A 26,576-nucleotide genomic window follows, 5' to 3' on the forward strand; every position below is an offset into this window, starting at 1 on the left:
GTGATTTAGCTACCGTTACCAGCGCTTTCCGGTGATTATCAATTAATACAGTGCGTTTCGAAAAAGTAAGTCTTGCAACGAAATTAAGTTGTAAAGTCCATAATTTCCAAATAAATACAAAAGTGAAATTTAAAAGGCTCATTATGAACCCCACACTTTATTATAATGCTAAAGTGGACTTTTATTAAGTTCTTCGGTTATGTCACGCACTGTACCGGACTGTCCATATGCAAATGTGGAACAGTGAGAGTGATCAGCGGAGCGTTTGTCAACTGCAAAAGCCGGCTGAAGTGAAAATTCTGAGCCACGCTTTTCCACCTTGCTAATCTGCATAGAGAGTTTACTGCCTTTGTTTTTTTTAAAATTTTTTTTTTTTTTTGAATGCGGGTGTCTTTTGTCTTAATGCTAATGGGCCGGAGATGTGTGTGCTTATGGTTGTATTTGGTTTTTTGTTTGGGTCACCACCAGTGGCAGCGAGAGTGGACGGGTTATGTTTTAATGGCCATTGTAATGGCTCAACTGTCGGCTAGTGAACCAGTTTTAATGTCAATCCACACGAAGGCATTCAAAGAATTATTCTTCTCCACTCTGGCATAAATCAACACACTCACACACGCTGGACTCACTTGATGTTGTTAATAAATTTGTGTTGCCCATAACAAAATAGAGGAAATAATGGAAGAAAGAGCCACTTCAACAGGCCCCCAAACAATAAACGTCCAGTCCGCGGCCAGTTATGTTTTTATTTTCAATCCAAAGTGTTGGACATATCACGCACAGTGGTGCCAAGCTATGAACTTCTCATTAATTTATTCAACTAACATCTAAGCTACTAAAATGTATTCCTTATCAAACATGCAAGGATCTATTTTAAACCGATTAAGTGCAATGCTAGGTTTATATAAGTTTATTAAACATTTTTTTTAGTTTTTTTTTATAATATTTTACTGTCCTAACACTTTATAGTTAAATTCATATATTTTCTAAAATTTCCTCAAAACGTCTTTTATATTTAAAATAGCAAAGACAGTACTTTTTATATTAATTTTTAATTTAATTTGCATATATTTTGACCCACTGTGCGTTCGTGTACCGTACGGTATTTTCTCTAATTAATTCGCTTTTACGAGCGCAGTCAGCTGGCTTTAGGTTGATTTGAGCCGTGTATTTTTTAGTCCGTTCAGTTGGTGCAACACGGGCCTAGAACGCGCTGCTTTTTCGCTCCACTCTCGACCAAATAATCAACTTTATTTATTTTTTATTCGAGTGCTTATACTACCAGTGATCCTTGTGTAAAATGAGCTAACAACTGCCGGAAAATGCACACTTTGGGCCTTGTAATTCTGAGCCTTTTAGGCCTGGTCGAGAGTTATGGCCATCAGCCGCTACTGAGAAATATCATCAAAGTGCGAGCCAGCGGCTTCATGCCCTTCGAATCGGATTTACTGCTGCCATTGAATATCCTGCGGCAGTTGCAGTCCCACGACCGATCATCGCGCTACATTGGCCAGAGGCCAAAGCCCATAGTGAGGCCAAAGGTCAAGCAACAAATCAGATTGGAGAGAGCGCATCCTTTGCGGGAGGCCAAAGGTGTTCAGCTCTACAACCTGATCGATGACGATGGTGAACTACTGCTGAATCTCAAGGTTCACAACGATCAGAAGGGGACGGCACCGGCAAATTATCAGGAGGAGAAATACCAAAGCAGATACCAGAGCTACGATTCACCATGGATGCCCTCGAAATGGAGACCCACCAGCGAATTTCCGCTGGGTGTGACCTCCTCATCGCCACGCCCACTGCCCCTGCATCAGTATCTTGGCCAAAACACAAATCGCATCGATCAAAATACGGCGAAAAGGAGGCGGCAGGATATATGGCCACACAAATAATAACTAAATTATATAATATTTGCATATTTACCATAACTCATTTTAATTGTTTATTCTTAAACATCACAGCACCCAGAGCACATTCACATTTATGGACCTGATTTTAAGCAAAATCTCAATGATATTCATTTGAATTTTTGATAAAAAAGAACTAATGATCCTTAAATATTTTCTAATATTTTAAAACAAATTATATTAAAGCCAAATGATGGAATACTAGTTCTAAAAATGCATAAGATAATTGAAAATAGAAAAAAAAAAGTTATAATTTATTTTCTTTCTACATTAAGTCAAAAGAACCAAAAAAAAAACTAATAACCTAATCTCGAGCTTAAAATTAAGCCACATCGTTCAAAAGAATCCACAAGATACAAAATGTACTACACACATACAAAATAATCCATAAGACACAAGAACACGCTACAACATAATCCACCAGACACGAAATACGTTTCGAAACATAAAAATAAACGTTAAGATACACATAAATATATCCATTAGATGCGACATATATATATCTATAATGAACATAAGCCCGCCGATGAAAAGGTCGTTGAGCTACCGCTAAATTGGATGACTGTGATTATGCTAATATGGGTCGGTCGATTCGAGTTGAAAGTGAAATTGAAACGCGAATCGAAAGTGACTGAGCCGCATGAATGGAATCAAATGAAAATGAATAAAATGCTAATTCACACAGCCTAACTAACCGTGAATACAGGGGAATTAGAATGCATAAAGAATGGGTTTTTTAATCAAATAATCAAATGATCAATGATACGTTAATTCGCCATCAATCAGAACTTTCCAACTATTTGTTCAAACATTCTCGTATGCTGCAAACATACTTTCCAAAACTTTGGGCGCCCATATATCACAGAATATCCGAATGGTTTATAATTTACAGATGGTATATTTGTTCAAAGGGTGAGGTTAAATGGGAACAACATTAAAAAAACATGGGAAATGAAAAAAAAGGAGACCTAAAATTACTTAACAAGACTCAAGGATCAGTATGGCTCGAATCGAATGGCATGGAATCACTTCCAGCTGGAGGATGGGGGCAGATATCCGGGCTGGGGAGCGGATACGGGGGGCAGGTACTCATTGCTGGGCGGCAGGTATTCGTTGCTGATGATGGGGGCGGGTCCGTGGCCGTGGGCGTGGCCACCCTCCTCGTGAATGACCTTGATGGTCTTGACCTCTTCGAATCCGCCGTGCGAGTGACCGTGTCCGTGATCGTGGCCGCCATGGCTGTGACCGCCCTCCTCATGGATCACCTTGACCACCTTCACTTCCTCGTGGCCACCATGTCCATGTCCATGGCCGGAGAAGCCACCGGAGTAGCCACCGGCATAGCCGCCGCCGCCGCCCAAAGCGTGTCCTTCCTCGTGGATGACCTTAACGGTCTTGACCTCCTGGTGACCGCCGCCGGAGTAGCCACCATGGCCGCCAGAGTAGCCACCATGTCCGCCAGAGTAACCGCCATGACCGCCAGCCTCCTGGTGGATGACCTTCACAGTCTTAACCTCCTGATGACCGCCGGAGAATCCACCGTGGGAGTAGCCACCGCCGTGTCCGTGGCCATGACCGCCCTCCTCATGGATGACCTTGACCAATTTCACCTCCTGATGGCCACCATGTCCGTGTCCATGGCCGGCAAGGCCTCCGGTATAACCGCCGCCGCCCAGGGCATGTCCTTCCTCATGGATGACCTTAACGGTCTTCACCTCCTGGTGTCCACCACCAGAGTAGCCACCGTGACCACCAGAGTAACCGCCATGACCGCCGGCATAGCCGCCAGCTTCCTGCTGAATAACCTTGATGGTCTTGATCTCCTGGTGGCCGCCGCCAGAGTAGCCTCCATGGCCACCAGAGTAACCGCCATGACCGCCGCCGCCGGAGTAGCCGCCACCCTCCTGGTGGATCACCTGGATGGTCTTCACCTCCTGGTGGCCACCACCGCCGCCGCCGGAACCGATTCCATAGCTGTAGCCACCGCCACCGCCACCACCGCCGGATCCGCCAATGAAGCCAGCCGATGCGGTGGCAGCCAACGTAGCCAGGAGACACACAAAGATCTGTAAATAATTCGATGTTGCAATTATTAAATATATAAAATATAAAAAAAAATTATCAACTTGTGTTTTTTTTTCATGATTTTGGGCTTTGTTGTTGTGTCCTTCTTTTTTTTTTTGGGTAATTTTTTAACTTTTTATATTTTGAAACTGATTTTGTCGAGCAGACTCACCTTCATTGCTGGAAGTTTCTTGCTTGGGGGTTGAAAACTATGGAACTTCACGTAGCAGAAGAGGAAGCCAACTGATGCTCCAATCCGAGCGATCCGCGGTTTATATAGCAGCCGGATTGCGAGATGCTCCGTCTGCTGTGAACTGGCTTTCGTCATCTTGCTGCCCACCACTCTTTTGACCACCAACCCGAAAGCCATCTCCGTCCATCTGGATTCGAGTTGGTCCAACAACAAACGCATCGACGGCTGGCAAATGCAAATGAGTCCGGTGGAAAAAAAATGGGAAACATAGCAGTTCCATAATTGGGACCAGCCGCCGAAATTAATCCGCCGGGCATGAACGAACCGCTTAATGATGGTGACCCCGCCCCCCGTAGGTCACCTGATCGATGGGCTAGGTCAGTTCATTTCAGTTGAGTTCAGGTCGGATTAACACTTTCCCAATGCAGGCCCAAGGAAATGCATTTTCAGAAATAACGAACAATCAATTAATAAGGGGAAGTACCATCCTCAAATGGCAAACCCAATCCCAAATATATATATCTATATATCTATTTAGCTATATATCTATCTATATCTATATACAAAATAAAGTTATTAACTAAAAGGCAGAAAATAAACTAATTTAGAAAAAATGTATATAAAGCGGACTATATTGTTAAAAAGAAGATAAGATTAGATATGTTCTTTCAACAATACCCATAAAAGTACCATATAAGTTCTATAAGATTTCAAGTTCTTTAAATCTTTCCTCGTTTCTTAAATGTAAGTTTAACTAAAATATACATTAATATAAAAATATATAAGAGCTTTTCTTTTGATGCTAAATAGAAATAAAAAAAAAGATAAAAATGCTGAAAAATACATATGATAGAATAAACAATTTAATTTATTACACGTCAGCTCATTTGCACTTAAATATTTTATAACTTGCCAAAACTATAAAACAAAATAGATAAAAAAAAAGACAAACCCATTATAAAGTAAATTAAAGCGTATGCAAATTATTGCAATAATTTCGCTATCACTTCGCATTCATTCGAAATTTGAAGATACGTTTAAAGTATAACGAGTCCACTGCCCCCGAGAGCCCCGCCCCCTTTTGATTGCCCAACTTTGGGAATTGTGTAAAAGCAAAATGCCAAACAGCCGAAATCTGGGAAGCAATAGATGTCGAAAAAAAGAAGAAGCCGCGAAATGTTTTGCCTCAAAGGGCGAATGAATCCAATGCGAAGCAAACCGACGAAAAGGCAATTTGAGTCATTTAAATAATATTACAATATCAAATTGGGTTTGCAGCCAACCGATTAATCACATCCGACAAGGGACAACCCCCAACAGATGTTGGAAACCCAACAAATCGACTGCAGAAGATAGGAATCCAAACATCGACAATCCAAGTGCTCTACAAGCTGAAATACCGGGGAAGAGTATTGTTTATACAACAGTTATGGAACTTCATAAGCCTGTCATATAAAATAATAATAATAACAGATGCACAAGAATACTTCAAAGATACAAGATACATGAGCTATACCAATACCTATGTTTAAACGATAGCATTTTTCCAACACTATCAATGGCCATTTTCAAAATATTTTGTTCTAGCCCAAAAACTTACTCTATATTATATTATTTATATAAAAATGATATAATTTATAAGCAATATCCGCATGTTCCCATAAGCTCCAGGGTATGCAAATATATTACTTCAATCAAAGTTGCAGTTGTATAAAGCAGATGTGCTAATTTTCATTGATAAAATCCTAACAAACATTGTTCAAACATTTTTTTTTTTTTTTTATCTTCATTAAAAACAGTACTGAGAATATCCAAATTTTATAGAAATGTATAAAAAATCTATCTAAAAAATCGTTTAACTTTTTTCGCCTTTAGTTTGGTTCTGCTCCAAAGTGCACATGAATTTACATCTAGAAAAATGGCAAATGAATTTGAAAACGCAGTTTTTCAAGTGAAACTTTAAAGAGTTGCATAATTATATAGACTGATCCTATTAAAGATGCAGCGAACTTTCACTTTAAATTACCACAAATTAGAAACCTAAATGGAAAGAGATGGAGTCAGCTGGCCAGGAATCAGAAAGGGATGGCAAATAAATGAAAACACAGTCTTCTAGTTCATTATGAATTATTTTTATCAATTCGCCTTTGTGTGTGCTTCTCTTGCTGAATTCGCTTCAATTACAATACATCTCTAAGAATATTTTAATCCGATGGTAAACAAACAAAAAAAAAGTAATTCTTTTTATCCATATAAAAGTTGATTTTCACTTGACGTTATTTCTTCGTTTTTCTTTTCTTATATGTTGATGTGTTTGATGCATTAAATATTAGAATTATTCAAACATAATAATATTAACAACATTAGATTAATGCAAAAGAGAGAGGTCGTGGGAATGGGGCTGGGATGGGGTGGTTAAAAACTAAAAAGGTGCACGCTTTACTGTGTAAAAAGTAAACATATCAATGTCAATGAAACAAAACATATAACCAAAGAGCTGGGTTGAATGGGTGTGTGGTATGGTAATGGGTATGGTTTGGGTGTGTGTGTCTGTTATAGCCTAGAGTACATAAGTAGAGCTCAATTAAAGTTAATGTCGGTTAGGGGCGTGGCGGCGTAGGCGGCTGGGCGGCGGCCTACAAGGCAACGATCACGCGATCGCACAGCTATTCCGACTGCTGCTCGTCGGCGTCTTGCAGCGGTTCTTGCTCTTGGAGCTCTGGGTCAGCGAGTTGAAGCACTGCGACGTGGTCAGCGCGTATGACTTGAGCGTCGACTTCACCGACGGCGGCAGCGGCAGCGAATCGATCGCATACACGCTCGTCCTTCGCACAATCGTCCTGCAGCACAATTCCTGAAGCGACAGCACTGCAATGGCATTCAAATTGGGTTACTAAGTGAATTAAAGAACAATATACATATTTTTCTGCTGGGGAGAGTGCATTTCGGGTTTTCATTTGATAAGTTCATAAGTTGTATGATACCAACAGTTTTAGTTGTTTGTGAATCAACAAAAGTTCACACATTATAGCGATTAAGTGTTATTCAACGGTCGGAAAAAGATTAATGATTGTCTTGACATAATGAACGCTTTAATTGGAGCTCAATCAAAATTGACCTCAAGGCCTTGTCTTGACTTTTTCACAATGTAACCAAAAATAGATGAGATTAAGTAAATTAAACCTGGTCTAGACAAACTAGATAATGCACTTTAGTTCTTTTAACTCGAAAAGCCACTATCCTTCTCTCATTTAATAGCCTAGTTATATTTACCCTTATTGCTGCGCCAGATGTGCTCCATGCCGTTGCGATGCAGGGCCATCCGCGCCAGTTCGCAAAAGGACTCGCGGATGTTGAAGTCGCAGAGAGGCGATATCTCGAAGCAGGACATGTTGTTGCGGCTGGCGTAGGTCTCGGCCTGTTTGGCCGCCACCTGTCGCTTGAAGGCCAAGTGCAGGCGATTGCCGACAAGAACCTTCGGAATTCCTGGGGCATGCTGCAAATTAATCGTACATATGGAGTTAATAATGGAAATCGTTTATCGTAAAATAAGAGAGGAAAACACATTGGAATCTATAATAATCTTCGTTACAGCATTGTCGTATTAATTGTGAATCTATCTTGTAAAAGAAGAAGTAGCCACTCATTAAGTACTAATTTACAGCACGTAAAAATGTCGTAACAAAGATATCTTCCATGTGCTTCCTTTCCTGAAGCAACTTATAATTCCCAACTGACCTCGTCCACCTCCTTGAGCCACCGATCGATACCGTCGAAGCTCCACTTGTTGGTGATGTCGTAAACGAGGATGATGCCCTGGGCGCCGCGCGAATACGAGCGAATGATCGTGCAGAAGCGTCCCTGGCCAGAGGTGTCCCACAGCTGCAGCTTCACCCGCTTGCCCTCCAGCAGGATGGTGGTCGTCTTGTAGGCTACCGTTTGGAAGATATGAGATGTGCAGTCTATTAGATTGGCTTGCATATCGGTGGTCGTTCAAGGGATATACCCAACACTTACCGTTCCCACTGCAGAAGGGACTCTCCGTGGAGGGATCCTCCAGGTTTGAGAGAATCTCGTGCTTGCCCACATCGCTGTCGCCCACCAGTAGAACCTTCAGCAGATAGTCGTAGTCCTTGGTCATGGTTCCCATGTGGCTGTCATGGTAGAGAAATTGAAATATTATAATTAAATAGATATATATATTTGAATAATAACTATTGGCGGACAGCTGAGGCGAATCATAATGCAACTACTTAAATTTCAAATGTATTTCTACACAAACGTGACGACGTGTTGTTTTTTTAATATTTAAATGGATTGTAAAAGGTGTGTGTACCTCAAACTTTTAAGCAGCTTAACACACTTTCTAGGGCAAAGTATTTTTAAATACATAGTTCCTCTAGAGCGTTCCAAATGAATGCCGGAAATTACCTTACACACTCATTTTTCTATTTTAAAATATGTTTTTTTAGATAACCCAGTTAACAAATTATAACCGCAAGAGGTTTACTCATTGAATGAGACATTTTTTTCCTCTTTTACGTAATTTTAACTGCAATTAAATGTGGGCTAGGGTTTTGTGGCCAAAGTGGTTGTGGTTCTTAAACATTTCTTCTTTTTTTTTGCATTTTCTTAACCGGGCTAACCGGTATTTTTGAACCGGCAATATTTGTGCGTTCTATTTTTGCAGACCCAGTAATTTTCTATGTGAGTCATGGTAATAAAAACTATAAACAAATGCATTGCACTTATTTATAGATTTTTCGCACTTGTTTTCATTTCGCGCACTGTAAAAGGATTTTCCACATTTACACACACACTCGCACAGGTAAAAAGTGGGTGTGTTTTGGTTTTGCATGAAAATGTATTTCACAATTTATCGATGTGTACAAAACCATTAAAGCGTGTAATTGTTGCGTTTTATGCACTTTGTTTTACAAACAAAAAGAGAAATAAACGAAAATAGAGAAAAACAGTTTTCGTATTAGTATGCGTGCTTATTTTGATTGTTGTTTTTGCTGCAAATGTGTAGAATGTTTATTGTCTTCCCCCGTAGCAATTGGAAAACAATTAATTATAGCCGTTTAATGGGGTATTTTGTTTAGTGAACAGCACAAACCGTTTTTTCTGGACGTTTAACTTACCATTTAGAATGCACGCAGTTTCATTTTCGTATTTGTAATGGAGATGAGCGATTTTCCTCTCTTCGGCGACTTGTCCTCGGCGGGCTTTTCACGCTTTTCCAGTCCCACGATTTACGCAAGTTAAATCGCGGCAATATATCCCATGTATTCCGATTTATTGCTATTTATTTGTGGTTTTTTCTGCTGCGAATATTAATACAGAAAATTGCAATTTCGCTCATCTCTATAGGGATGGAAGAACTGCTGTTGCGCATATCGATAGGCTATCGATAGTCGATGAATCGGTTAAGCAGTGTTGTTCAAGAAATTTAAAATATAGTTCTTACAATTATTTGCGAAATTTAAACATTTCTTATTTTATTTTGTGCAAACATATTAGTGCTAAAATCTAAGCAAACCTTTGTATATAACAAATTGGAGCAATTTTACTTTAAGCTATACGCTACATTGTATTATTACCACCAATTATTTTTCATTTTGATTGCATTAAGTATTTATTGTTGGAAATATAAGAATAAAATTTCTTATAGTTGAGCTTTCTAACTTTTCCTAGATTCTTACCTTTACAAAAACTATCTAGCCAGCTATCGCAAGTGGCGTTCTGCTTATCGGACAGTCGCGCTATCGGCCGGGTGTCATCGCCAGTGCGTTCGAACAAAACGGAACAGAACAGAACAGAAATTCGAAGCGCTGCCAAATATACACACACGATTGTTCCGATTGTATCGCTCCGATCCGAAAAAATCCGAGATCCGAATTCGCAGGACAAGAGCAACAGAGCGCGCGCTAACGGATTTATTAAATGCACATGCATATTTATTTATAAACGCGAGTTTTTGGTCGGGAACTAAAGTGCAGGTCACCGACGCCTCTGCCGCAGCCGCTGCCTCCGTCGACGTCGCAGTTGCGGTAGCTGTTGCTGCTTGTTTTTTTTTTTTGTTGCTGTTTACAGAGGTGCGCGTTAATGTGCTAAAAAAAATATAGAAATATATATTTGTGTGCCTTTGTGCAAGTGCTGATTTTGTTTGGCTTTTTTTTGGGTTGTCATTATTTTGCACACACAAATTGCGATTTAATTAAGTTTTTGTGTGTGTGTTTGGCGCACCTATATATATATAAAGATATACCTATGCTGGCCCTGGCCCCGCCCACCACGCCGCCCCCTCGAAATGCACCGTTAGCCGCGAAATCGAAATCGAATCGTTTTGCTGCAACCGCAATGCTGTCGAACGGCTCTGCTGGCGTCTCAGCCGACGTTGACGTCGCCGCCGGCGGCGCTGCCGACTGTGATGAGCGAACGCTTTTGCTAAGCGAGGAGATTGTTGTTGCGCCGCTGCCTGCGTCGGCGTTCTCTGCCGGCGTCGCTGCTGCTGCGCCGCCAACGTCGCTGCCACTGGTGCACACAACAACAACAACGCAGCAAAACAACAACAATGTGAACAACAACAATAATGGTTCGCTTGTGGTCAGTGCGAAAAACATGGCTAATAATAAAAGTAATAAGAATAACAGCAAATGCAAAAACAACGAGGCCAGCAGCAGCAACAACAACAATGCGGCGACAGCGGCAGCTGCAGCAGCTACAACAACAACGACGACAGGAGAAGAACCGGTAACAACAACAGCAGCAGCTGATGATGAGGATATATCCAGCGATCTGAGCGATAAATTCCCACGCCCCCAAAAGAAACCCGGCAAACTGAGCAAGTTGGGCACCAAAAGCGTCGGCCTCAAACGGTAAATCTCCTACAATTACTCTTATTCAAGCTATTCAATTTATCTTTATAAACAACTGTCTTGGGAACTTTTTCTCCTTGCTTCAATAACTTAAATTCCCTTAGTTTTCCCATCATAATTGTAACTCCAGAGTAAGAAACTTACTTACATAAGATATTCGCCATAACTCTAGTCTATATACAAATATTTTCGAAAAGGCTATAATAGGTATTAGTAAGTCTTGCATTTCGTGATTATCACTTAGAAGCAACCTGACCGATCGATTATAATTTCGAATTTGCTTCGCAACAAAGCACAGCTATATATCTTGAAGGGTATTCAAGGGATTACTTGTCGATTATTTATCCTAAAATGAAATTGATTTAGTTTAACAGCAACATGAACACTAGTTAACAGGTTCGTGGTTTCTAAAAGTTTCCTGTCTTATATTTCTTTGGAATACTTTTTCCGCTAGAGTGTTACTAAGTCATAAGTAGACTTATCTTCTATAATAGCCTTTTTATATTTTATTTGTTTATAATGAAAGGATATAGGAGCATATTTTGCTAAGTTAATTTTTTAATAGGTATTACTGTATTATATACTAACTGTTTGTGTCCACAGCGTCTCCTTTGGCTCCTCGAAGGGTTCGATGGTGGAGACGCTCGTCTTCGAGACGCCGACGCCGTTGTCGGAGCACATGGAGTCCACTTTTGGGTTCGATGCCGCCGATACCGCCGCTGCCGCCGCTGGTCAGCCGCAGCTGGCGTCGACGCTGGCGTCGCAACAGCCGCTCGCCGGTGGCTACAGTGGAGACTATGCCAAGGGGACCATGGATGACAGCGGCATTGAGGTGCAGGAAGAGTAAGTAACAAACTTGATACACTGTAACTAAACCAAACACAAAAGTAACGAATCCGTTGCCATATAAGGAAGTAGATTTAATAAATTCCAGACGAGTTCTTCTTAGGTAATATAAAAACCTGCCCTCATGACCAAATAAATATACGATAGTTATGGCCAATTAAGGCAGTGGTTGTCTAAATGTATGGTCAATATTTAATAGAAAACGTAATTAAAAAATGAAATGATTCACTATTTGACCTACTTGAAGGAAATCTTTTATTTGCACCGCACAAAATGACTAAAAGTAAACTCTGGATATCAAGAAAAGTAAAAATTTGATATCTTTTTAAGGTTCTTTGTGGTCTATCATCGCGAGAAAAAGTAAACTCTGGTATCTTGACATGTAGAAATATATGAGAGATATAATTGACTTGCTGAATTTCAAGGTTCTGCATATATGTTCTGGGTTTATTTGAATAAACGAAGATACTGAAAAATGTTGTATGTATTTTTGTCAGTGTAACAATGTGTGGCTAATCTTCGATATGCATTGCAGGGCTTTTATTGTGTATGCCCCGAAAGTGGGCCTACTTTTACCTAATTAAAATATCCGTCTAATGACTTTTTGGCAGCTTTCACTTTTGTTTCGCTTTTCTAATTCATAGTAAGCTCGGCATTTTTGGTTTTTGGGCCAATCCAAAGCTGATCTCTTTTCCGAAAGCCTGTGGGCAAAAAGTGCAGCTGGGTTGTACCACATCACCACCATACGTATGTACAGCGCCATCAACCCAAATAGCAAGCGATGAACTTTGTGCTCATCGCACCCAACCCTAAAACTAAAGCCCCCCAAATCCCCGCCATTTTTGTTTACCCACAACCTCCCCCAAAGGCAGGAAGCTTGAGACACACAAATTTTTGAATCGATAATTACCGCTCAACGTCGTCAGCAGTTTGGTTTTATAAACATAGCTACCTGTGTAGCTTTAACCCACGTACAGTGTTCACTCAGTTGATGGACGCGCATTTTTATGGCAAATCAAATGGGGGGCTAGGCCTTGTATTAAATCGAAACGAGGTGTATAATGACAAGTTGGAGCGGAAACAATTAAAAAGACATTTCAACTTGTGTTTTCATTGCTTGAGAAGCTCATTAAAATTATTCGGGCTCTTTCCACGCAATAAAAACAGTTTGTATCTTTTTTAAAATAGTTGAAAATTAAAATGGGAGATATTCCATTCACAAGTAAATTTAAGATGGCCGCAAAATATGAAACTAAAGTATCAAAATAGGAAACGAAATTAGTTTCCAATAAGAAACCCCGCCAAAAAAGGATTCTAATTGGCGAGCTGCCACTGTATTTTTGTTTATCCTCCCTTTTTCTATGCCACTTCTTTCGTGTTATCAGTCCAATTGGAAGATGGGTTTGTTTGTTTGGGTTTTTCTCCGTCTGCCTTTTCGCATTTCCCACCACCAGATGGGAACTCCAATTGGAGTTTATAATGCGCCGGCGCTGCAGTCATTCTAACTGGAATACCGTTAAACATCGTCATCGTTTTTATTACATAATGACCCCATGTGCGTGTGCCGCCAATGTACGTGTGTCTGTGTGTGTGTGCATTTTAAAGCAATATATATGTATATAAGTGGGTCAACTTCATTCGGTGGTTGTTGACCCACATCTTTTTCGGCTGCATTTTGTGTATCCGTATCTGAACGCGTATCTAATGGATGTGCCGCACCCACTAGATTCGAATTGGGCGCTTTAACTTTAGTTCTAGTTGGATTCACGCCGATAACCGAGCTTGACAATCGATTTTTGTCATGGAGTAGAGCTGCACTGCGATAATCTACGCCCAAATTATTCGATTATCTGAATAACGGGTGCAATTTAAGCCTTTGATCAGTTAAATGTTTTATATATTTAGTAAAAGATTAAGTTTTTGAATGTGATGAGTATAATAAGAAAGTTCCTAAACAGTTTTTGCTATTATCATTGCCCAGAACTCAACAAATAGCATTGGTTTTAAACGGCTGACAAGACAAATATAGAAGGTGTTTTATTTCTTGTGATGGCTGTCAAACGGGCATCAAATCAAATTTGCTGACAATTTGTTTTGCTTTGTCTATTGGCTGTTTCGTCTAGGTGGCATATTCCATTTTGGGAGAGATTAGACTTAACACATGTTGTGACCTTTTTGTTCGCCAGTCTCTCCACATGTGTGTTTCTTCATTTTTTATTGTATGTGGGGAGCATTAATTTGCCGGTGGAGCGTGATGTCATCAGCTTTTGAGCTCGGCACTTGCTGTAGAACTTTCTTTCTTACAGTTAGTCAGAGTCACAAAAGAAAGGAAAGGAAAAAGGCAAAAGAACGCTGAGAGAAGAAAAGAAAAACCGGGAATCTTGCGGCTCTTTATTCTACTAATCGATTATCCAGATACACGGGGAAAAACTTGATAAACAATTTAGCCAATGATCAGTCATATATTAATCATTGCCTTTTGCTAGTGTGCTATTACATTAAATAGACACAGTGTGACCGTTTGCGCTGAAAAAGAGCATTACTTTTACTTAAATCGAACTTTTTACTTGTTTTCTCTGCTAAAACCAACGAAAGGAGGCTGATTGAACAGCTGACCTCGACATGATTCTGATTTTTCTCTTTTTTTTTTGGACCTTAGAAATTCGATCGACCGGTGGGCCTTGCTCATGTCTATAGCTATTGTGAAAGTACATCTCGCACTGTCCGCCTGTCACTCAGTCAATTGATTTTCCGGTACCCACGGCACACTTGACATGCATACAGCGTGCTCATCATCATCATCGTCGCCGTCGTCATCATCATCATGATCATCACCAGTGGACCCAGTCATAATCATAATCATATAGGCATAATTATAATCATAGGCAGACGGGACAGGCCCATTGTCACATTGTTGTAATGCCAACAACGGTAATTGTGCCGCTGGCCAGCAGTGCGTGTGTAATTGTTGTTGCCGCTTCTGTGCAACGGAACAGTGGAAATTATTATTAACTTTTAGGCTAAACAAAAAAACGAGCAGGAACAAAAGATATGCGATTATGAGGCCACAAGGTGGGCTGAATACATTTTTCCACACAAAGATTATGCATAGTTTAGTGTAGTTTTGTTCAACTTATGGAATTAAAGCTGTCAGCTTTACAACAAATACTTGCAAAACAAATTGGTTTAAATTGTTGTGATATAAAACAATTGGAAGCCCTGCAAAAACTATTTTATTCCAGATGCTGCGGATGTTATAATACATTTAATAGGATCTTTTTTAGCAAATAAAGTTTATTTTTTTAAATTTTATTGTACTAGTTTTATATAATTATAATTCGAATTCTAGTGTCGACTCAATTTCAATTAAATTTCTCTGCAAGAATTCCTATATAGCAAGTATTTCTTTATATCTTTTAGTGCGCCAATCTTGAATACTGTCAATTTCATTGGGAACTATGCCAATTGTGTATTAGTTGTTTGAAATTGTAACGGAAATGGGGAAAATGCGAGCATACCAAATAAAATATACACACTTGTGTGCTCCTAAGCTCGAGCATTCCGTGAGATTTTCAAATGTTTATGTATAATAGATTTATAATAACTCGTAAATACTATAATACTCTCGACAAATTCCCATTGGCAATGGCAACAAATCGCCGAAATGTTATAAGTATTTATATTTATTTTCTGCTACCAACGTCACTCATCCATCTTCGCCTCAAATCGTTCGTTATCAATTGTTAGTGAACTTATCAGCGCGCCGCAATGCCAAATAATTTCAAATCACTTAATGCCCAAAAAATATATTGTGCGGCAAAAGCGGAGGAGCGCGTAATTCCATCGGCGAATTAATCGGGAGTAGTAAATTCTATATTTAGCCGCAGTCATGCTGTCATATTCAAATTGGATCGTTTTCGTATTTCCCACTGAGCATTAGCCCTATTACCCATTTACGTGTGCACCGTGCAGGTCGTAAAAATATTACCAAAACAAAAATGTATACTTGTATAAATACGATCATTCCATTTCAAAGTTTGTAATCTAACCATCTTGAAAAAATTTTGATTTTTAAAAAATGTATAATATACTTATTAGCTATTGAACATTTTCTGTGAGTAACTTGCAATTAGCAAGCAATGCCAAAACGATACTTGTTTATTGCCAATATTTACAGCTAGCCTAAAGTATCTGAAGTGCTAAATGGCAAACTGTGAGATATTTTTGCGGCACATTGTACACAGAGAAAATAGTATCACGCGTTCAATGAATCATATCTCAATCTAAAAATAATAATCGAATTTTCGATCTTTAACTCGTAGATTTTTTCTTTTTGTGTACATGAATCTTAAAATTATTCGAGAAATGTTGAATATTTCAATTTATTTCGGACTTCTTACCACAAACTGTTGAATGTACGGATCTATATTTTTATAGTGTGCTATTTGGCTGACCACAGGTGTGAATGTGTTTGTGGTTTGTGTGCCGTGGTTTTTCTTGATTTTGTGTTCTGCTCTTATTTTTCCGCCTATATTTTCGACTTTTTCCTTTTTTTTTTTGACAACAATAGATGGGGACCCCGATTCTAAGCATCTCCATAGTGGCGGTGGCAACCCTGTTTTAATCAACCCCCCTTCTGTGTCGTTCTTTATCCCCTCGCCCTTTTCCATCGCTATTTCCAGCAGCTTCCCCGCTTTTACCTTTATGTGTGTGTGGTTACGTGTTTATGTTTTTCCGTGTTTCCCTTGTGCTCTCTTTGGCTATTTTTTTTTTGTTGTTACATTATTTTCGGTCCGTTGCTTGTGTATAACAAGTGAGAGAGAGAAAGAGAGCGAGGAGCGGTAGAGCGAGCTTACGCTCTTTTATTACTTTGGTGAGTGCGCAAAAAAGTGATGTCATGTTTGTTGGCTTTGGCAACGTTGCCAGATGTGGCGCATTTGGATTTACGTTTTGTTTGTTTTCCCGTTTTTGCCATTACAAATTCGCGGCGTTTTCGCCCTTTGCTTATTGCGCATTTCATCTGCGCTTTTACAACAAAAGATACCAGCAAATACGTAAATCACAAAATTACACTTGGCAGCAAGAACACTCTTCAAAATTGGTAAGGTTTCCAGCTGTAGATTTTTGACTGCAATAAAACAAAATTAATCAGTTCGTGTCAGAAATGTATTTAAAATTACTAAAATAAGTTATACGTTCCTGATAATTCTGAATAAATAAATAAAATATTGGCGAAATTTTGAGAAAATACTTGCGTCGTTGTTGGCTAGTGTAATTTCAGGTTTGCCTGCAGCAGCTGCCAAAAATCCCCATACAAAAAGCACGAATTGCCGGCTGTGCTGTTTGTTTTCATTTGTTTGCCCGAAATGTGTAAATTTTCTAGCCAGGAAATGCGCGAAATGAAAAATTTGGAAATGTTTTTGTTTCGCTCAAAATAGATCGCAATAAAACCATGACAAAAGATAGACGTAGACGTGTGTGTCTGGAGCCCATTTAAGAGCTCATTAAACAGAATGTTAATTGTTCTTTGTGTCTTTTGTTGTAAAGTGAAACGCTTGCGGCGTATTTCACATATCTCAAGTGATTTATTTCGAATACTTCGGGTCTTAAGTTTTAAATAGGGTTCAGTTTTTCAAAGGACTACTTTTTATTATCTCAAGTACGTTGTTTTGCTTTACGCCTTGAAAGCAAGTTGTATGATTGTGACTTGTGTACTTGCTTCTAAAATGTAAGCTTGAAAACGAAAAGTAAACTATAAATCAACTTCAAAGCTCACACATTAGTTTTATTTTCACCATCGTATTTATTTTGTTTTCTGATAAAAGCGAGTGTTAAACGTATAGTTTTATTGTTAACTTAAGAAGTTAAGGTATTCAAAAAGCGCGCCACTTAACAGTAAGTAAGGTGGCAGCCCTGGCAAAAGTTTGCGAGAGAGCGGTCTCTCTCTTTCCCGCTCCTGCAAACATTCGTGCGTGTGAACGCCTGCGTGTGAGTGTGTGTGTTTTGTATCTTTTACTTTTCAGCAGCGTGAAACTCAAACAGTCAGTTTCAGTTCAGTTTTTCAGTTTAGGCAGCAACAACGCAAAAGTCCGAAGAGCCTCCAAACAAAAAAGAGCGCTCACCTCACACAAAATATAAAAGCACAAAAACCCAAAAACCGAAACGAAAGAAAATTACGCGCTCATCAATCGTTGCTGCTGCTACTTCCCGCTCTTCGGCTATTTTTTTTAATTCGCAAAAGGATCAAAGAAGAGAGCGAGTGTAAAACGCGCGTAGAATTACCCTAAAAGTGTGTTTAACATACGAATAAGAAAAGTATTAAGTTTAAACCAAAGAAAAGTGCAAAAAGAGAGGGAAAAATTACAGTTAACTGCGTGAGCGAAATAGTGAGAGGGCGGGTAGGCGGGCAAAGAGAGTCGAAAAAGCAAGTGCAAGTGGTTGAGAAAAAAAAAACAAAAAAAAAACACTTGAATTATATTTGAAAAGAGCAAAAACAATGTGAAAGTAATTTCTGCTATTTGGTTCACACACACTTAAGTAGTTAAACATTAGTAGTACACTTGTAATTGTTGTTGTTGTTGCGCGCAGTGAGTTCATCGCAAAAAATAATGCACACACACACGAACAGCGTGAGAGAGAACGACAACGCCTCCTCTCCCTCGCACTCCTGCACTGCGAAAAACAGAGTCTAGATTAGAAATGAAATATATAATACAACATTTTAAAATTAACAAAAATGTTGTCATTTCAGTACATACCTAACTTTAATGAATAAATATTTCATTATTGAATTCAATTGAATTATCAATTTAGATACAATATTTCGCTCTGTGTAGCCCGCTAAACGCAATTAAAATAACTGTGCGCCAGTGTGTGTGCGTGTTAAAATAGCACCTTGTTTGTACATAAATTAGCCTTAGTCGCTCTTATTTATACTATATATAAACCGTATACATTATACAATATATGCCCACATCGGTTGCGCCAGTGTATATATTTTGAAATTTAATAAAACAAATCGAAATCAACGCCGCACTGCAGTTGCCCTCTCTTCTCTCCCCGCCCCAGACTCTCGCGCTCTTTATTTTCCTCTCTGTTTTCGCTTTTCAAGTGCAAAATTGAATTTTCCGCTATTTGTTTCTCATGTGCTTGTGTATTTTTGTTGTTTTTGTGTTTTGCGGGTGGGGTCGCATAATTTGTTAAATTAATTTTCACTCTCCCTCTCGCACGTTACCCCCTCCCCCTTATCTTCTTCTTCTTATTCGCCCGTGACGTAGTCCCTCGCGTGTGTGCCCCAAAATACAACAGCAAAAACCAAAACTAATTGAAAAGCTGCTGCGCTGCCAGCGACGCAGTCTTCAAACAGTGTTGCCATCCACTCGATGCAAAAAAAAAAAAAAAAAATAGGCTAAAATATAGCCAAATGTCTCATGACAACATAAACATATGTTTCAAGTGCTTTTTTTTCAATGTGCCAATCTTTCGTTTGAAGCGGTCCATATGTTCTCAAGAAAAATGCCAAAAAATTACAAGAAACTTGTATAACACTCCAGTTGCATAGCAAAAGGAAAATAATAATTAACGTTTTTAATGAAAGCTACACTATATTATTGCAGCGAGAGCCAATATCAATTTAAAATTTAACAAATTCATTCATTGAAAATTTATCAATGAAAAACTTAATGACTAAATAAGCTATAAAATTGATCAGAGTTAATTTTAATGTACTTTTCTTATCACATGAAAAGGCTAAACAAAAGTTAGCATAATGCATTGTGTCCGCATGGCGAACCACTGATAAAGATCACCTGCTAGTTTAAGACTTGTGTATAGCTATTAACTAGCCAGAAAATGGCCAAGCGCTCAGCACCTCAGATCGCTGGTGGCAAACATAATTAATGCGATCATCTTTGAGTTCGCTTTTCCCCAGCTGATGCTGCTTCTTCTGCTTCTGTTTCCCATTTACAGCTCATGTTCCACCTCCTCTTCGTGTCTTCTCCTCCACTTCTCCACTCCTCTGCTCCACAGCATTATCCATCTATTCACTCCGCCTCCTGCTTCGCAGTAATGGCAACAAGTATTTTTCCCATATTTTTCAGTTGTTTAATTTGCTGTGGGGCACTTGAAGTCGCGTTTATGAGTTAGTGGTAACTCCTTAAACTTTTTCTCTACTTCAACTTAACAAGCATTTTGTTCCGAGGAAAAAACGTTTAATAATGCTTTGGGCCGAAACAAGATGAAAACGTTCATCTTTGTTTTTTTTTTTTTTTTTTTTTTTGGTATTTGTTATTTGCCTAAAACTTGTTTTTCGAGCTTGTAACACTCGTGTTTTGTTGATGGTCTTGTTCTTGTTCCAGTTGCTACAGGCCGCTGTCGATATAGTAGACTAAAGAGTGGAGTTGGAGTTCATAGACACACCATAGAAATCAATATTGTAACAATTATAGAGATGCTAGGGATAGTGCACACATTTATTTATTTCCTTATTGGAGTATTTCATCTTATCTATTTATTTCATGTTCTATTGTTGAATACTTAATTATAGTAATAATAATATTTTTTATCAATTTTTTTTATTGTTATTTATTTAATATTTGCATAACAACGCTTGTTCGCACTGTAGAGCGTGCCCTGTATCAATTTTTCCATATCAATTTCGGCACATGACGTAATCTTCACATGTTCAACAGCAGCAACAACAACAGCAGCAACAAAAGAAATAATTACAACAACAAGCACACTGAGTTATGAAGTGTATTTGAAATGTAAACAGATAAAACGCTGTGTTGTGTGGGGGAGGAGGAGGGGTCTTTATATAGTGAACGGGTTGTCTGATTCGATTGTAGGCTGTTTATTTTTTGCTACTTCTTCAGGTTCTCGATTTTTTTTTTTTTTTTTTTCTTTTTTTTTGTCGACAGGTTTCTCTAATGGTTTTTCCACTTGGGGTTCAAAGTTCTGGGACAATAAAACCGAATGCTGGAAAGATGTAGAGGAAGTGAATGTCCCAAGGGCCATTGGATGGATGGCGGAGATTGAGATCTTACAAGTTAGATCTCCCATTCCAGTTCTTTGATAGTACAGTGTGTTTCGGCTCAGTAAGTCTCGGGCTTTTCGCGCAGCCAACCAGCCATAAATGAAGTCATCGACATAAACCAGTTATAAAGATAAAAAATAGGTTGTGCTATAAAACCTAATTTATTTCTGAACTGATTTGTCAAATTGCTGGTTTTCTATTGGGCATAAAAAAAATGTCATTGCTCATTAAATGCAGTCGATACATTTTTTTCGCCAGTGCAGCTGATTAAGCTAAATATAATACAAATATTTTAAGAATAAAGCAAACGTCTTCAAATAACGCATTGTATTTCTGGATGCTCTAAAAATGTTTCAACTATGTCTTCCACGAGGAACAATAATCCTAAAATAACTCCAATGATCCCTCAATAACCAAAAAAAGAAAAAAAATCTGGAACACTTTCCCCCTGTATTGATTTAACTTCTTTGATCTAGTGACCTGGTGATATTTGTGTTAGTGGCAGAAATCAGATTTCGTTTTCGTGGCCAACAAAATAGAAGGCTGCAACATATGTATCGAATATTTGCCTGAACCCGCCGTATTTGTATATGATTCCTGGATGAAAAGATCCATTTGGGACGGGGACAAGCTGATTATTCGGGAGTAATGTAGTTCACATTCCTAAACTTATCACATGAACCTGGCCAAAATACAGAGAGAAAATCGTATTTCGCTGGCAGTTGCAATCAATTGAATCAGATATTTAGCTGAAAGCCAATTGCCAAATGACTTAATTTAATTGACATTGAGGTGGCTCCTCAGTAGATGACGCACTTGCTCAGCTATTTTAAGGTCACATGCGCCGATGCGTGATTTTAGTGCTCGCTGGTTTTCCCCCCCAACCAACCGCCCCCTCTCCTAATCGCGATATAAAACACACTGCACATCAACCACTGCACATATAGATACACATAATATAATATATAGAAAATGCCTAATTAGATTTGTGTTGCCTGCTCTGCTCATTTCCAGATCGGAGCGTTCGATAGTGCGCGTTTCAATCTACAACAGCAGCCAGCCGCAAGTAATCTGTCCACCGGCGGAGTATCTGGACTTTCCGGAGTTCAACTACAGCAGCAACCTCCTAGACTATAACACGATGGCCACGACGGCGGCGGGGATCCAACAGCAGCAGGTGATCGGCCTGGGAGCGGCCTACGATCGACAGCAAAGGTGGGTGGCCATCATCATGAACCATATAACGTAAATATATTATCGACTCTTGGGTAATCCTCCATTGCAGCACCGATTCCGGCTGGGACAATCCCTTTCGACCAGGCGGCGATCTGTCCAGAGAGGCTGATGAAATTGTCAACATGATCAGAGGTAAGTACTACTTGATCAAATCGATCAAGAACTGTGTATTCGGATAAGGTTTTTCACGATGTTAGGCGGAAAGCGTGAACTTCCACAAGGTTATAATAACTTGGTAATTCACTTTAGTTCATTATTATTTTCTATCTACACTTGAATTCCAAGTATTTCAGATTATAGCTTAGCATTATAATTGGATGGGCGGAGAACATATATTAGAGACCCCAGTTATCCGATCTGTGTGTAATGAAATACCCTTACTTTCAGGTGGCAAGCCCATCACACCCACAGAGGAGCGTACAATTGGCAACGGGAGTGCCCAGCATGCGGACGACAATTGCAACGGCGGTACGGCGATCGGCGAGAGTGTAATCAAATCAAATGTGAGTTGGGATATTGGTTACCTATCCCTATGTGCACACCTGACTAAAGCCCTATGTCATTATTTGCAGCTCTCGCAGAATCTAGCAACAGCACAAAATGGTACAAATTCCCATGCCTCTGCAACTGCCGACGCTGGCGCCGGAAAAGCAGCGACGGCGACCGAGCTGAGCGGCGGAACCGGAAACAATGGGGTCACCTCGCTGGGACAGGTGTCCAAACAGGTGGTTCCCGGACCGACGTCCGCTAGTCATGTGGTCATCGACGAGAAGAAGAACAAGAAGAAGGGCTGCTGCGTCCTCCAATAATTGGGGCAAATGGCGGGGGACGCGAAGAGCAGTTTGGGATGGGGGGAGGGCGGTCATTTTCCTGCTAGCCCTGTTTTTTGATGTTAATGTTTTTTGGACGAAATGGAGCCAAGCTGTTAATATTTTTCATGCCGCATAAATCGCTTTGCTTCGCTTTGCAAGAGGAGACCAAAACCGATACAGAGATTGAGATTCAGACCACACAAGAATGAACTAGAAGAACATTAGGAAAACCAAGCTCTCTGACCAACAAACAGCAGCTGATTGTCAAGAACGTTGTAGCGGTACCAGCAGCCACAGTGAGAACCAACATTTATGCAACACCCTGCAGCGGTTGCTCCAGCTTCGAAACATAAGTCGATGGACACTTCAACATTTGAATTGTAAACCTGAAGGCCGCACTTATATGTTTATATATATACATATATATATATATATATATATCTGTGTGTCTGCAGGCGATGCTAAACTGCAATTCACCATTATTATATATACATATTATTTTTTTCCCCCTTTTTCTGTAATGTGACTCGACCTGCATATGTGTATTATAAAAATTATTGTATGCATATATGTGAATTTATTTTTTTTTTGTAATTGTAAAATTTAGTGCGGCTTTTTTAAATAATGAAAAGGATGTAGGGACGTTTAAGAAGTAAAAAGTAAAAGAACAAAAAAATAACGAAAAACGTTTTGCTTGCATGCATAATGGATACAAAATCGAAAAAAGAATGCAAAAAAAAAATTAACATAAAGAATAATGTATTTATTTTTATTTATATGATGACGAAGAAGCAGATGAAAGTAAATTAAATGTTAAACCTTAAAACAAATATACACACACACACGAACATATACAAAATACACACACACATACGCATATATACTATACGATATATGAGATGAAATGAATGACGCAATAAAGCAAAACGAGATGAACCGGAAATAGTAGAAAAAAAAAACCAATTAAAAAATCCCCATTTTCTAAGGCTAAATAATGAGTAATTATTTTGTATCATTATTTACATGAGGCAGACAATTGAAACCGGGTGCGCTGACTTTTGGGCCCACTGTAGCGGCTGATCAAAGGAAAGCGGTGCTGAAGAAAGAGGGCGAAAATGGTAGAAAAGGTCTTAGTTCTTTGAGCAGAATATATATATATATATATCTATATATAGAAAGAAAGGCTTTGAAGAAACCGAAATCCCAAGACAAAAGCTTAGAAATGAGGCCAGAGAAAGTATATTAAAAGGAAGAACCACCGTTTTTCAGCTTAGTTAAGCACAATACAACCCCCCACAAAACAACCAACCAACCCCCCATTTCTCCAACCCCTTTCACTCAGTATTTTTCTCAGTTTGAACGCAAATCAAAAGCAGAAAAATGAAGGCAAACAAATACGCAAAAGTAATATGCAGGTAAATCGAGCAAAGCGAGGTACAAGAATGTTTACACAGAGAGAAAAGCAGCAACCAAATAGCTAAAGAAAGTAATGAGAACACCGAAATGGACAGCCACACCCACAAATATGTAACACTCACACACTCTCAAACACACAGACACACCCACACACCTACAGCCTAAGCATCAATGTGCTGCATTTGATAAACGTAACGAAAAACAAAAAATAAATTAAATATATATATATATATATATATATATATACACACAGATATATGAAATAGCAATATTGTTTCAACTGAATATAAGCAAACAGCAAAAGGGAAATTCCAAAGTCCGCAAATGAAGATAAAGAAATCCGTAAACTAAATCCATCAGAGGGTTAAAACAGCAGCCAGTACAGCAATAAAATCAATATTTAATATTGTATATTTCCGATTCCAAAAAGAAAGCAAAAACCTATTAAAAAAAAAACAACAAAATGTTAAGTTATTGTATAAAAAATCCTAAATAAAAAACGAAAGCAAAAATGAATGAATGAATGTGCGTATTTTTCGAAGTATAGCATAACTTTTGGGGCTGGCAAAGTGAAGCCCATTTCTAGGCTTTTAGAAATAAATACATATGTACATATGTATATGCTACGCGTGGGATCCAAAGAGCGAAAGAGATAGAAATGCTTATTGATTGATGAATGCTTTTAGTTCATTCGATTGAGGGATAATTGATTGCAATTGTTTAAGGCAAACAAATCGATTAATGCTTCCGCATCAACCAAATTTAGTATTCCAATCGATGAACAACAAAACGAGGAACTGCCAAAGAACCTTTCACCCCATCGACGAAATTAGGCAAAACCAATACGTAGAAATCGAATTTGTTAATGGCTAATTAATCGCATGGTGCAACTGCATAATTATATTTGCCAAAAGTGCGGCTCAAGCTTATTAAAATGTTAATACTCTAAAACGCAGGATTTTTTTTATTAGCTTTAGGTATTCCTTTGAATAAGTTTACTTCCTATCTATACATTTTTCCATTTGAAATTAAATATTTAAGGAAAAATAACTTTACTTGTTAGGTTTCAATAAAATTCCTTTAAATTATGAACAACTGCAGAGCAAGTAGGAAATATCACTGGTTTTTATCGATTTTAAAATATATTTCGAATATTCCGGATAGGGTCAACGGTTTCCCAAGCGAACTATCAAGTTCTGAATTCACCCACGTCACGCCGCTTTTAAAGATGAAAAACCAGAATGCGAATTTGGTTCTTTTTCTTTTTTGTGTTATTAATTTGGAGTTGATTTAATTTATGAACTCTACTCGGAAAGACATTTATAGCAATTTATCTGGATTTGGTTTATGGCTTTGGGCCATTCCGATTCACACTCGCATACGGATTCCAATCAAAGATTAATTGGCAACCGGGGAGCTGTCAATTTTGAAATTGTTGCGCCTCAGTAAGCGGAAATGTCTTTGCTTCTTGATCACGATCACGATCGCATCGTATTGGATCTGAGTCCGCGTTTCGATTTGAATGGAATTGAACTGTATTTGATTTGGGTATCGATGATGATGCGACTTAGTTAGTTGTTGGCGATCGGTGATGTTACCCAAGGCACCCACTCAGAAATGGAGAAGGGAAACTGGATTTTGGCCATCTATCTAATGAAAGTCAGTCATCGTTAATGGTCAAACGTGTTTTCTTTTCTGTGGGCATATGGCCTGACACCCACAGTGCCACTGAAAAGTCTGTTTACCAACTTATACTACTACACATATGTCTGTACCTTTTTAGCCAGTTTTACTAGCCTGGCATAAACTTTCTTTATTTTGTAACACATCGTTTTAATAAAATATTCAATAATTTTGATATGAAACTAACATAGGCAGGGAACACATACAGCTTGCGGAAACTGTGGTTCTAAATCTTGTTCCCAAAAACCCCCTTCATATCTCTCTTTTTGCCAACCAATAAAGCGCACCTAATTTGCGAGTGCGATTCTCGTGCAGGTGCAAATTATGATGCGAGCCAAAACAACGAATAAAAGCAACAAAAGCCGCAATAATTTATGGCAAAAAATCTCAGGAAGAATAACGAAGAAGCTCTGTTACCGAGGGGGGGTCCATAAAAAAGCGACATGTGTAAACGGCGGAGGGGCAAAAGGTAGCCACGCTTGGAGATAAAGATAAAGATCGGTT

At 38.9% G+C, this 26,576-nt stretch overlaps 4 protein-coding genes across 8 annotated transcripts; 2 read left to right on the forward strand and 2 right to left on the reverse strand.

The window, feature by feature from the left end:
* Positions 1-1,196: 1,196 nt before the first annotated feature.
* Positions 1,197-2,597, forward strand: LOC117147496. The gene has a single exon (XM_033314398.1). The coding sequence runs from the start codon at positions 1,320-1,322 to the stop codon at positions 1,890-1,892; it is 573 nt and encodes a 190-aa protein (XP_033170289.1). The 5' UTR covers positions 1,197-1,319; the 3' UTR covers positions 1,893-2,597.
* Positions 2,598-2,830: 233 nt separating this feature from the next.
* Positions 2,831-4,341, reverse strand: LOC117147154 (glycine-rich cell wall structural protein). Its single transcript, XM_033313937.1, has 2 exons — positions 4,144-4,341; positions 2,831-3,973 (listed from the first exon to the last, which is right to left on the reverse strand). Exons 1-2 carry the CDS (start codon positions 4,339-4,341, stop codon positions 2,933-2,935), a joined length of 1,239 nt encoding a protein of 412 aa, XP_033169828.1. The 3' UTR covers positions 2,831-2,932.
* A 1,933-nt stretch (positions 4,342-6,274) lies between these two features.
* On the reverse strand, positions 6,275-9,553 carry LOC117146839 (ras-related protein Rab-40C). Of its 2 annotated transcripts, none has more exons than XM_033313394.1 (5): positions 9,309-9,553; positions 8,182-8,318; positions 7,903-8,096; positions 7,438-7,660; positions 6,275-7,032 (listed from the first exon to the last, which is right to left on the reverse strand). In XM_033313394.1, the coding sequence occupies exons 2-5, from the start codon at positions 8,312-8,314 to the stop codon at positions 6,815-6,817; spliced, it is 768 nt and encodes a 255-aa protein (XP_033169285.1). In that variant the 5' UTR covers positions 8,315-8,318; positions 9,309-9,553; the 3' UTR covers positions 6,275-6,814. The 2 variants fall into 2 exon arrangements, with proteins under 2 accessions (XP_033169285.1, XP_033169284.1); XM_033313393.1 differs by having other exon boundaries at positions 7,903-8,126.
* A 469-nt stretch (positions 9,554-10,022) lies between these two features.
* Positions 10,023-24,679, forward strand: LOC117146838 (TBC1 domain family member 5 homolog B). 4 transcript variants are annotated; one of them, XM_033313390.1, is made up of 6 exons: positions 10,024-11,045; positions 11,649-11,888; positions 21,940-22,140; positions 22,211-22,293; positions 22,549-22,664; positions 22,734-24,679. In XM_033313390.1, the coding sequence occupies exons 1-6, from the start codon at positions 10,438-10,440 to the stop codon at positions 22,968-22,970; spliced, it is 1,485 nt and encodes a 494-aa protein (XP_033169281.1). In that variant the 5' UTR covers positions 10,024-10,437; the 3' UTR covers positions 22,971-24,679. The 4 variants fall into 4 exon arrangements, with proteins under 4 accessions (XP_033169280.1, XP_033169282.1, XP_033169281.1 ...); XM_033313389.1 differs by having other exon boundaries at positions 10,023-11,045; positions 22,549-24,679; XM_033313392.1 differs by lacking the exons at positions 10,024-11,045; positions 11,649-11,888 and adding an exon at positions 17,929-18,180 and having other exon boundaries at positions 22,549-24,679.
* Positions 24,680-26,576: the final 1,897 nt, after the last annotated feature.

The sequence above is a fragment of the Drosophila mauritiana genome, chromosome X, assembly GCF_004382145.1.
Source record: "Drosophila mauritiana strain mau12 chromosome X, ASM438214v1, whole genome shotgun sequence".
Taxonomy (NCBI): domain Eukaryota; kingdom Metazoa; phylum Arthropoda; class Insecta; order Diptera; family Drosophilidae; genus Drosophila; species Drosophila mauritiana.